The sequence below is a fragment of the Talpa occidentalis genome, unplaced genomic scaffold, assembly GCF_014898055.3.
Source record: "Talpa occidentalis isolate TD23 unplaced genomic scaffold, MPIMG_talOcc4v2.1 talOcc4.9, whole genome shotgun sequence".
Taxonomy (NCBI): domain Eukaryota; kingdom Metazoa; phylum Chordata; class Mammalia; order Eulipotyphla; family Talpidae; genus Talpa; species Talpa occidentalis.
The window spans coordinates 85,484,880-85,496,690 of record NW_023605305.1 but is presented as its reverse complement, the minus strand read 5'-3'; the positions used below and the strand labels follow the sequence as shown (position 1 = coordinate 85,496,690).

Genomic DNA, 11,811 nt, shown 5'->3' with positions numbered 1-11,811 from the left:
CATAGGCAAAACACTCCTGGGGCACGACTTCTGACTTCAGGGACTCTATTTCAAGGGATTACATCAAACTAAAAAGTTCCCACACAGCAAAAGAAACTATCATTAAAATGAAAAGACACCCTACCAAATGGGAGAATACATTTGCACGTTGTACATCTGACAAGGGACTCATATCCAAGATCTGCAAAGAACCCACACAACTCAAGAGAAAGAAAACAAATAATCCAATCAAAAAGTGGGCAGAAGAAGTAAATAGAAACTTCTAAAAAAAAAAAAAAGACATATAGATGGCCAACAGATATGTAACATGATTATCAATACCATCAAGGAATGCAAATAAAAAACACAAGGAGATAGACTTCACACCTGTGAAAACTACCCACCTCTAAAAGATCAGAAACAAGTGCTGGTGAGGGTGTAAGGAGCAATAAGCAGCACTTATACATGGGTGGAAGTGTTGTATGTCCAGGTCAACCAACAAAGCTACTCAAGCCTGAATCCTTCGGGATGCCAGCTGGCTCCATGGTGTGATTTCTCCAGGAACAGCCTTAATTCTCACAAAGCCCCCACACTAAAGCACATACCCCACCCCCAGCCTCCATTGAGATTGTTGCAGAATCAGCAGCCACAGCCCCTTCCCATGACACAAAGTGGATCTTCAGATACCCTGAAATCACAGGAGCAGTTATCAAGGGAACACTAGTACCCACCAGTGCCCAGACGCACAATGAGGTCTGTGGCTCAGCAAGAGGACTCACTCTAGCCTCGAGGTACTCAAAGTTCTGGAGGGAAGGATATTTTTTCTTCAAATAGTATAATCTTATTAATATACAAATGTTTGTAATTTTAAACTATGCTAATCTCCCAGACACAGCCACAAGATAACCCAGATAAGAGATGAATATATACTGCACAGGTATTTTATATTCGAAAATAACGTAAAGTAATAGTAAGTAAAACTCACTACACGTCCTTTTTTGATTCATAATGAGCCTATATGATCCTCCAAACCCGCTTTCAAGACAAATTCTATCATGGGTCTCACAAATGAAATACAAATGAAAAACAAGATTTCAGAGAGGCTAAACAAGCCCAAGTCCACAGAGCTACTCAGCTGCTGAGCCAGGAGGACTGAGCCTATATTCCTCGCTGTGCTGCCTGTCCTATCTTAATGTAGAAGCACATATTTAACAGAAAAATGATCCCACTTTTTACACTGAAAGCTTCCATGTCATACATGCCTATCTACCTCACCTTAGTCAATGAATATTCTTTATTGCATTCTATACCTGGATCATTTTCCCACTAGACATCTTTGCAAACTCATCTGAAACACTCAATGGGGGTACATAATTCACTCTTTCCTATGCCTTCTCCCCACCATTCATCACCTGCCAATTCCAACTCCTAACACCCTCTTTAAACCTTGCTCCTTTACCTCCCCAAGAAGATATCATCATGAACAGCAGCTTCCAGATTGGTCTCCCTACTTCCAGAATGAGGTTCTGAAATGTCAACTTGGAAGGAAGACCTGTCACATCCTCAAATCCTTTCCATGGCACCCCAATAGTCCTAGGCCTCTAGACCCCCTTACACCATAGACAAAGCCATCTGGTCCCTGCCTCATTATGCAGACTAGTTTGTTAACAACCACACTCCTCACTCAAACCCAAACAAGGAAAACAAAGGCAAGCTGTGTTCTAGGGCCTCCTGGCAGTCACAAAAGCTGTACCCTACATACATTGTGCTTTTCCAGGCATACACTCCTCCTCCAGGCAGCCAATCATGCTTTTCCCTGGCCCGGATTGGCTAGATGGCACTCCTTCCCAATCCTGCAGTCACCCTTTTGCATAGCAATCACGTCATTTGTCTCCCCAACTGGATGACGGGAACCTGAGGGCAGGGTAATGGGCTATGTAATCAGTATAGGCTTGGTCCCTAGCAAGTTCATGGAAAGAACAAAGTCAACTTAGGAAATTCTACCATACTAAAGACCCAATCCTTTCCTGACTTGCTCCTGTTGCTGTTAGTCTGGTAGAGAATGTTCACATTGGCATGTTGAAAAGGCTTTGTGTTCCCATTGAAGATTAACTGGAATTTGAAGCCTGAACAATGTTGAAGGAAGGAGCAGTAAGCTCAGCATGGGTGAGGCTCACGTAGGTCAGGGCTACAGTTTGGTGTGGTGGACACCAAGAAGAAATGAGCTTTAACCCTAGAGCAGACAAACTCCAAACAGGGCTGCTCGTAGGATTTTTCAAATAATTTAGCCAAACACACACTTCGTAAATTATGTACAAATGCAACAATGCCCACAAAATGACAAGTATATGTATTACTTGAGAAGCATCTGTTTAATCCTCTCAATAGTCTCAATTGCACTTTGCATTCTGATTAACACAAGAAAAAACCGGAGCACCAAGCTGAAGTCTGAGGGGGGGGGGAAGTAACCAGCTGGTAAAGTCTCTTCTCTCCATCCTCTGTTCCCTCCAGCATGACACCATTTTGCAAAGGTTCTAAATTGACTGTAGAACATGAAAGCCATTCAGAATGCTGCTTTGCTTTTCAAGGTGGCTCGATGCTAGCAGAGGAAGCCAGATCCAGTCGTTTCCCCAAGTCAAGCACCAGCTACTCTAGTCCTGTTTCTTGGAGGCCTTTCTACTAATTCCAGAAATGCAGACTGATTCAGTTATTTTTGGATGGAAAGCTGAAAGTCGGGATGAGTGTCTGTATATGTTCCTAGTACTTCATGCCTAGGATCTTTCAGCTTCCTCTAAGGATGAAGATGAAGAGGATTCACCTTCTCCCTGGATTATAGACATTACTGATGTTTCAGAGGAAAGGCTTTCTATACAGATGAGAATTAAGCAAGGATCAAATTCAAAGGACTGCCTGACCCAGGAAAGTACAGGGAGGTCAATGGCGAGGTCAGAGAAGAGTAGAAAAACACCTGGGTTCTCCCTTTGGGTCGTCCTCAGGTAGGTCGTGAGTGGGACATAAAGCCCACATGCCACATCAAGAAGGCAGCCAGGGCCTCCCTGGTGGTACAAGGGGTTAAGACACAACCTATGAAGCTTGCTGCAGCCACCACAGCAATCCCCGGGCAGGGAGCTACCCACATGGCATGGCAGACCTCTCCTGACTCACCCACTGCTCCCCTCAGCAGTGTATCTCAATCTGCCTGTTCTGCTCCCCGCTCTGGCTCTGGTGAATCCTCTCACACCCTCCTCCCCACAACTCTGGCCTATACCCCAGTTCTTGTATGTATAAGAAGAGAGGGAGGGAGGGAGGGAGGGAGGGAGGGGGAGGAGGGAGGGAGGGAGGGAGGAGGAAGGAAGGAAGGAAGGAAGGAAGGAAGGAAGGAAGGAAGAAGGCAGCCAGAACTCCAGCTCGCCCAGAGAGTGGCAGAAACCAGGGCTTCTGGTGCCTGGTCTGCTTTTACAAGAGAAGCTCCACAAAGGTAAGCAAAGCTTTGAAATTTTACATGATGGCCAACAACGTATGGGTTTTTTTTTAAATATCATTCACTCCCTGCCCAAACCCCCCAAAAAAGAAAAATCAATAAGCAACTATTAGCAATCTCTGGTATTTTGATGCCAATGTCAGATTTGGAATCAAAATACCAGCTCTAGCTCTCTCATTTTCTATTCATATCTTTGGTCTATCAATGAACTTCCGGCTCTCACTGTTCTCTTAGGGAAAAATAGGGTCAGACAGGAAACACAATAGTGCTTATTAAATATTTAAAACAATGCACAGAATAGGGTGGAAAGTGTTCTTACCACTAGTCTTCAAAGAACCAAACTGAAAAGTCCAAGGCGGAAACTTCTAAGGCAATTTAGAGCCTCTCAAAATCTGATTACTGAGTACTGAGCAATAAGGGAATTAGAAACTAAATGGAACCAGCAATAAAGAATACCAAGCCATAGTTTCTTGATAAGGAGGAAGTGGCTCTTCTCATTAAGAGATCTAATATCTGTTACTAGTTAATGGCCACAAAAAGGGAATAAAGTACACTTTGAGGGGCTGATGTTTCAAAGAAAATAGTGGCAGCATCTAAAATAAGCTGCTAAAACAAACCGGAAGGTTTTAAATGCAAGATTTTACTAATCAGACAAATGTGTACTGCCACATGACTCAGGTCTGTGACATACTTCCAGCAATCTTCGCACTCTTACGCGCAATCCAAAGAACACCCATCGCAGGATCAGCACTTTTTTTTTGTCTGTTAAAGAATTGCTTTATTAATACCAAAACATGCACACACCAGCTAGAAAGCACTAAGAAATTTAAATTTCGAAGTCATAGCAAACAGGTGGCAAATCCACATCCAGGGCCGACAGAATGCTGGAAGGAGACTGGAACACATCTAGGAAACAGGAATTTCTTATTAAATTTCTGCAAATCCTTAAGCCAACATAGCTACTGGTTGTCCCTTTTTGTCATAAATTTGTAGTACTGATAAATTCCAACCCCCACCTCTTTGAGAATGATGCTGTGGCCCCATAATTAACCTCTGCTAGGAGATAAAGCCCAGAAGCACATGCAACTTTATTATTCTTGGAGATCCAAGTAAGAGGCAACATCACCCATTTCATTTCTAACACAGAAGTTCTCCCATCAGAACCACAGGACAAAACATATGGCTAATGGCTTTCAACCAAAGACCAGACCCAAGACCTCACACCCTCTGCAGTAAGATGATGCCTGGATCCTCAATTAGCCTTGGATACAAACTTGCTCGGGATGAGAATTCCAAGTAGATAGACTTAAATTTACAACCTAAGAATCCACAGGCTACATCTCATCTCATTGGCCCTATGTAACACTGGATGCAGCCAAACTTCCTTTTACCCAGGCATTTAGACTAAAAAGCACCACCAACTTGGAATAGCTTTCATTATGCTGAAACCTTATGCCTCAAGCCTGAAGGACAGTAATCATCTGCAGGTTAACCTTCCTTACAGCTCTGTGCCCATGGTCACAGGAGGGCTGTGATACCATCTGTGTACAGCCCTTCTCAAAGAGTGTAGGTTCACTTACTGGACTCCCACGGTGGAATGGGCCTCTTCAATGGTGAAGGAGGGCCCATCTGCAGCAGCTTTTCAAGTTCCTGCTCCTCATCAAGGATCATGAGAGGCACTCCACTCAAAGGCAGGTGTGCAATCTGGTGTTCTTCAGGGAGGTCAAAACTCTCAAAATCTGCCACCAAGATAAAGTTTTTGTCAGGGCAGTGGGTGTCAGTGTGATCAGATGACCCTTAGGAGACGGAGACCCTACCAGAGGGTCCATGAGGTCCTAATTATTTTTACATTCATATTAATCCCTTTCCCATTGTGTTGACATTTGCAGTAAAGGTACAAAAGCAATGGAGAATTAAATTGCTCATGTCTTAGCGCCAATGGGCCATACTCTCTAGTTAGTCACATTCCTCACTACTGTTTACTGCAGTAAAAAATGTTAGTGTCACTTAGCATCACTTTACCACATCAGTAAAAAAGTTAACTTTACAAGCTCTCCAACCTTAAGAATATGTCTTTTTAGTATTCTGTGTGATCAAATAAGAAATATGCCATAGAGGGGCCTCCCTGGTGGCGCAGGCAGTTGAGCACAGTGCTGTGAAGCTGTCCATAGCCTCTGCAGCGCGGGTTCGATTCCGACCAGCCAGCGAGAATCCCACATGGCGTGGCAGACCTCTCCTGTCTCACCTGCTGCTTCCCTCAGCAGTGTATTTCAGTCAGTCTCCCTGTTCTGCTCCCTGCTCTATCTCTGGTGAATCCTCTCACCCTCCCGCACATCTGGCCTATACCCTGGTTCTTGTATGCATGAATAAAATAAATCTTAAAAAAAAAAAAAGAAATATGCCATATAAAGCACTTTACTGCACACTGCAGAGTTACCGTGATCTCAAAGACAAAGGATATGTGCAATTCTTTGATTCACAGATTACACCAGAAGCCTTTCTCCTAAAACACCATTTCGCTGGAAAACAAACCAGTTACTCAGACTTGGGTATCTGTTGTGTATTCTTTCAGTGAAATAAGGCAAGTCAATCAATTCAAGGAAAAAGGTTTGTCACTAACAATTAAGTCACAATTTCTGGCATAGCAGACCTTTCCTGTCTCGCCTACTGCTCCCCTCAACAGTATATTTCAATAGATCTGCCTGTTCTGCTCCTTACTCTGTCTCTGGTGAATCCTCTCACACCCCCCATACCTCTAGCCTAGACCCCAGTTCTTGTACGCATAAATAAATCTTTTTTTAAAATAAGTCAATTTCAAGAACTAGAATTTTAGAAAATTTATCAGCAATCATCAGCCTGACAGCTTCTACTTAGTTTTTTTCCAGTGAGTGATGACATCAATGTGTTAATTAACTGGTTTTAAAGAAAGAATTCAACATTTAGATTTCTCATTGAAGCAGTATTTCTGAATTACCCATGCATGATAAATGCAAGGATAAAAGATACACTCAATGTATCCATGGATTTTACTATCAGTTTCGAATGTTCATTGATATTGTTTTGGATTTCACATTACAACTAGACGTGAAGACAGACATGGTTAGTCCAGTGAGGTATCAAAGCAAACCAACCCTTTACCTGAAAAGACTATAAAAATGCTTCTTCTCCCTTTCCTAATTGACATATCTACACGCAGCCAGATTTTCTTCCTATACTTCACCAAAACCAGATGATTACAGAAAGGTTAAGCCAAATTAAACTGATTTTCAAAATTATAAAACCATACCAGTCTTCTCACTAAATTTCTTTTGTTTTGGATAAGTTATTTTGTGCTTAAAAAAGTTAATTCACATTAATGTAATGGGTATGTTATATATAATCAATTGACACTTTAATTTCTAAAATTTCTAAAACAGAAAATATAAAATGAACACAGTTCTATGGGTCTTCGCTGGCTTGAGGAACACAAAAAAGTCCTCAAAAAATTTGAGAACCAATCTACTAGGGAACATGCCTTTTTAAAATCCAAGGCCTCACATTCTAGGAATTACTTAAAACAACTGACTTTTCTTAACAGCAAAAGTCATATTTAAATATTGTGTCTTTTCAAAGAGGCTAAGAGTTTTCTCTAAAGATCAGAAAATTTCTCCCTCCATCTTTGTTTTAAGTGTGAAAATTCTGTCTTACCTGCTGCTAAGGACCGGGAATTAGTCTACTCTCTTCCAGACTGGTAAAACCCACAAATAAAAAAAGGATTGAGTGACATGTGACTGCTTAATTAAAAACCACAGAACTGCAAAGGAACCATAAACTGACAAAATGTTTCCTTCTCCACAAACAGTTCTTTAAAAAACAATCAGTAAGAAAGCCACATAATCAAAAGGACAACAAAGACACCAACAGGATGTTAAAAAATATAAATGGCCAATAAACACGCATAGGCAACACACTTTACAATAAGGAAATACCAAGATACCCACGGACATTTTGATAAAGATTTAAGTTTTAAAACTTTACATTTGCAGAGAACCTGAGAAAGCTAGCATCCACATTCACTGTAGGTGAGTTCAGTCATTTATGCACCTATTTTGGAGCAAATTGACAGCCCCTCTCTCCTCAAACGCAGCATGCTCTATTTGCTAATGCTCATGATTAGCATGGATGCCCCACATTTAATCAACACTTAATCACCCACCCTGTGAAACTCAGCCATCCTTAAAGTTTACTCTCCAGATAGCATCCTCAAATTATATTGTGCTGAATTTGTGCATCCAAGTGTGGAATGGTTTCCAATATATAAAAGCCAGAAGGAACTGCATGTATATAGGATCACTAAATGCCTTCTGATAAAATCTAGCTCAGAAATCTAAGACTCTACTGGACCTGCCCCCAGGCCTACAGTTGTATCATCCTTCATTCTGCCTTGCAATTTCCCAGCACCACTCCAGGACTTTCTTCTACCTCAGGACCTGTGCATACATTTACTTGTAGTGCTTCTGCCTTGCCCCTTCCCCTGCTCCACCCTCCCCTACCAGATCCTGTCTTCCTCCTTGCTCACACCCCGGTGGGATGCACTGATCACTGTTTGATTTCTCCTCCAAGTCGTGGCCTCTCTCAGGGAAGGGTCCATTTTGTTAACCTCTTCATCTGAAGCTTGACAGTGCCTGTCACAAGTATTCTCTCCTCAAATGTGAGTAAATTTAAGCTTGAAAAGCTAGCTGTTTCATAGGAAATATTTTATATCTATATTAAAGGGGTATAGCATTGGTTTGATGGGCTATGTGGATATTTCAGGCATAATTCAACTTAACTAAGAGCCCACTTTCTAACAGGCTTGCAGGAAGACTGTCAGCTGTCTTGCTCAATGTTAGTGAACATGTCTTATCTCCCTGAAGATGGAACAGGCCTCCATATCTTTGTGCCTATTCCCTGTCTGACCTAAAATGGTCGTCCACCAGGATATTCAACCAACAAATAAAACCAATAAATCCTACAAATCCCACTATCAAATATGTTCAAAGCAACCAGATTCAACGTTAGAGTTTTGGGTCACATGTTACACTCATATCCCTATCAAGTTACAGCTGAATAGAATTCCAAGAGAAACTCAAGATTAAAGCATTTTTGCAATATGAAAAAAGATTACCTAGAGGATTGTAGGGGAAAAATTTCTCTATTTCTGGGAAGGTGTCATCGGAGGCAGGAGCAGAGCTTTGCACTTTCACAGTCTTCTCAGCCATCTAAAACAACCCAAGAAAATATGAACTAGTAGTGAGTGGGATGCCTTGTCAGTGGATTGTAGGACTCCTCCAGGATACATGATGTCTCCACATTTTCCAATTGGCCAATTTGACACAGACCTCTAAGAAACCTTAATTCTTCGTTCTCATGATTACACACAAATATAATTCTAGCAAGCAGTTCTAGTGGCATGGCTCGAAAGTCCAAATTAAGACTAATTTAAGTATTAGCACCTGTCAGCATCAGTCATCAAGAACTCAGCAGATTTAGTTAATTCAGAGCTAAACAACACAATCATTCAACACAATCATTCTCTCCATGGGCATCAATCACCCTAGCAAATGCTAGAAATCGTTTTTGGCTTTTGGAAAAGTGACTTTTCCATCGGTATTTCTTAATTACTTAAGTAACTTGCTTAAGTTTTGGTTACTCAAACACACATACTGAGTAAAAGGCAGAAGAGACAAGCAAGGACCTTAGAAGCTCACCACAAATGATTCCCTAGTTCAGAATAGGCGAGGAGGCAATTGAGGGCAATTGCCAGAACAGAAGCCTGCATGTTCCGGATTTAGTCTAGGTTACAGCACAGGCCTAGATTAATCTCTATGGCAGGTCCCCCACAGTCCAGTTCTAGGTCATCATCTCATTATTTTCACCAATTCCTTGCACTATCTCTATTGAGCATTTTTCTCTAAGTCAATTCAGTTTTGAAATAGACTTCATTGTCCTAAGTCACACTGCCTCTAATTCGGAAGTGTGATGTCAAGTACTAGTTTTTTCCTAATGAACATTAAACAACTATTCAAATGAAGTTCATCTGTGGGCATGGGTCATCTTCCACAGCACAATCCTGTCTGGGACGCTCGTGCACACACGAAGGTCAATATGCCAGCAAACTGTCGCCTAACCAGTGGAGTTGCTCTGGGAGTGGGGGGGAGGGCAGCACCAAAGCTCTTATGCCATGTGCCTCCTGGGAAGTAGTCTTCCTCTAGGTAGTTCGTGTGTTTTAAGTCACTACGACCAACAATTTACTTCTAGTGTTTCTAGTTAAGGGCAGATTAAGCAACACTATTCATGAGCTACTTCTGAGAGGTCCATGAAGACGGTGTGCTTCTCTGCTAACTCATGTTTACTAGACCAATTTCTTCTACTCACAGGATAAGAAAGCAGGAGGATACCTATAGTCATCTTCAAGAGTCAAAAATGTTGACGTATTTAAATTGTTCTTTTAGCCAACACTTGCCTTTTTGGAAGAGAAGGTGGTCTGTTTCTGTTTGAGGGGTCCATTCATCTTTGCTGGCTTTTCTGTGGTTCTGTTGACAGTTCCCAAAGCCTTTCTGACAGTTTTAGGTAAGGCTGGTGGAGCATCAAACATTTTGCCCACATGTGCTGCTGAAACCTGTACTCTGCCATCTAAAACTTTGGCTGCTGAAGAAAGAAAGTCTCTCCATAAGATTATTGGGGCAAGAAACACCTGGGCACCATGAAGATTGATTATGTCAGCCTAATGCTCACCCCCAAACTCAACTCCCAGTTTTGACAGTGGCTTATATACCTCATAGGACTTCAGTTCTTGATAATTTCTTAAATAATCTCATTAATATACTGTACAAGCACTTTGCAATAACAAAGCATTAAACTTGGCTGCAAGGACACAAGAAATGCCTTCCCCCAGCTCCGGGCCACGCCCCCTATTAATTCCCCAAACCTGCATACCTGATTGCAGTACTTACCAGGCCCAGATCCCAGCTTCAATCCATCCTTAGAAGTCACACGGGTATCTAAGTCTCCATTTTCCTTATCGACAAAAATGAGAGTGGCCATTCTGGATTAGCTAGGGGGGTGAAATAGACATTAGAGGGCCTCCCTGGTGGCGCAAGGGGTTAAGACGCAACCTATGAAGATTTCCGCAGCCTCTGCAGCACGAGTTTGATCCCGGGGCAGGGAGCTACCCACATGGCGCAGCAGACCTGCCTCACCCGCTGCTCCCCTCAGCAGTGTGTGTGACTCGATCTGCCTGTCTGTTCCCCACTCTGTCTCTGGTGGATCCTCTCACCACTACACCCCCATCTCTGGCCTGTACCCCAGTTCTTGTATGCATAAATAAATCAATCTTTAAAAAAAAAAAAAAAATAGACATTAGAGACGAGGAGAAAGCCAAGAAGAAACAGGCGTAAAAGAATCCTAACTCCACTCCACCCACGTCTGTGCAAAAAGAGCTAAGCAGGGGGAGGAGCCCCGTCGTGTGCCAACAGGCCCTTAACCCATCAGACACTTAATCCAACTTTTAACTCTTGAAACCTGAGGAAAACGCTCTGAATTCCAGAAGAGTTTGGGGTGGCACAGGACCTGGTGCTCATCAGGACAGACCAGCTGTGGGCGGCGGACCAGGTCCGAGGCCTCAGCTCTGCGCCACAGACGGCCCTGGAGGGGCCAGGACCAGTCAGCACCCCGCCCTCAAGCTTCAGGCCCCAGAAAACCAGACCCGGGATCCCACCAGCGCCGACCCCGGCTCCCAGACCCCAGCCTCCTTCCTCGCCGGGACCCGCCCGCCACCCACCCGCGACCGCTCGCTTCACCACTCAAGCACCAACAGCCAGAATCACGCAGGACGCCAGAGGTCGCGCCGCACTCGCGTTTAAAACACAACTCACGCTCCTATTGGTTCATCCTCTCGGGAGGCGGGTAAGGGGCGGGGCTAGAGCCCCGGGACGAGCCAATGGGAGAGCTCCCCGGGCTCCACCCCGAAAGCTTTTCCTGGGAAGTTTGTAGCCTGTTTACTGTGGGGAAAAAAAAACACAACACTCCTTCCTGGGATACCTTCATTAAACTTCTAGGTGTTTTTTAACTCTCCCCACAGAGTTATCTCTATGTGAGGGGTGAATATGGTCTCTAAATCCAAGCGACAAATCATTATTGTGATTATTATGATATCAAGATACAGAGGGTTTTTTTTCCTGAGATACTCTGGTAATCAGGCTTTCTTAGGTGGAGATTGTGAAGTCCAAAAAGTCAAGGCGAGGTGGTGACAGAATTGTTTTTCTAATGTCTACGATTAGTCAGCTATTTGTCCCAAAGTAAGTAGAACAAATTAAATCAAAAGAGAGGGA

At 43.0% G+C, this 11,811-nt stretch overlaps 1 protein-coding gene across 6 annotated transcripts; it reads right to left on the bottom strand.

Annotated features, from left to right (window-relative positions):
• Positions 1-4,197: 4,197 nt before the first annotated feature.
• On the bottom strand, positions 4,198-11,340 carry PTTG1 (PTTG1 regulator of sister chromatid separation, securin). Of its 6 annotated transcripts, none has more exons than XM_037500125.2 (6): positions 11,262-11,340; positions 10,435-10,535; positions 9,945-10,126; positions 8,607-8,700; positions 5,041-5,199; positions 4,198-4,366 (listed from the first exon to the last, which is right to left on the bottom strand). In XM_037500125.2, the coding sequence occupies exons 2-6, from the start codon at positions 10,523-10,525 to the stop codon at positions 4,287-4,289; spliced, it is 606 nt and encodes a 201-aa protein (XP_037356022.1). In that variant the 5' UTR covers positions 10,526-10,535; positions 11,262-11,340; the 3' UTR covers positions 4,198-4,286. The 6 variants fall into 6 exon arrangements, with proteins under 6 accessions (XP_037356022.1, XP_037356017.1, XP_037356018.1 ...); XM_037500120.2 differs by having other exon boundaries at positions 9,945-10,129; positions 11,262-11,339; XM_037500121.2 differs by having other exon boundaries at positions 9,945-10,129; positions 11,281-11,336.
• Positions 11,341-11,811: the final 471 nt, after the last annotated feature.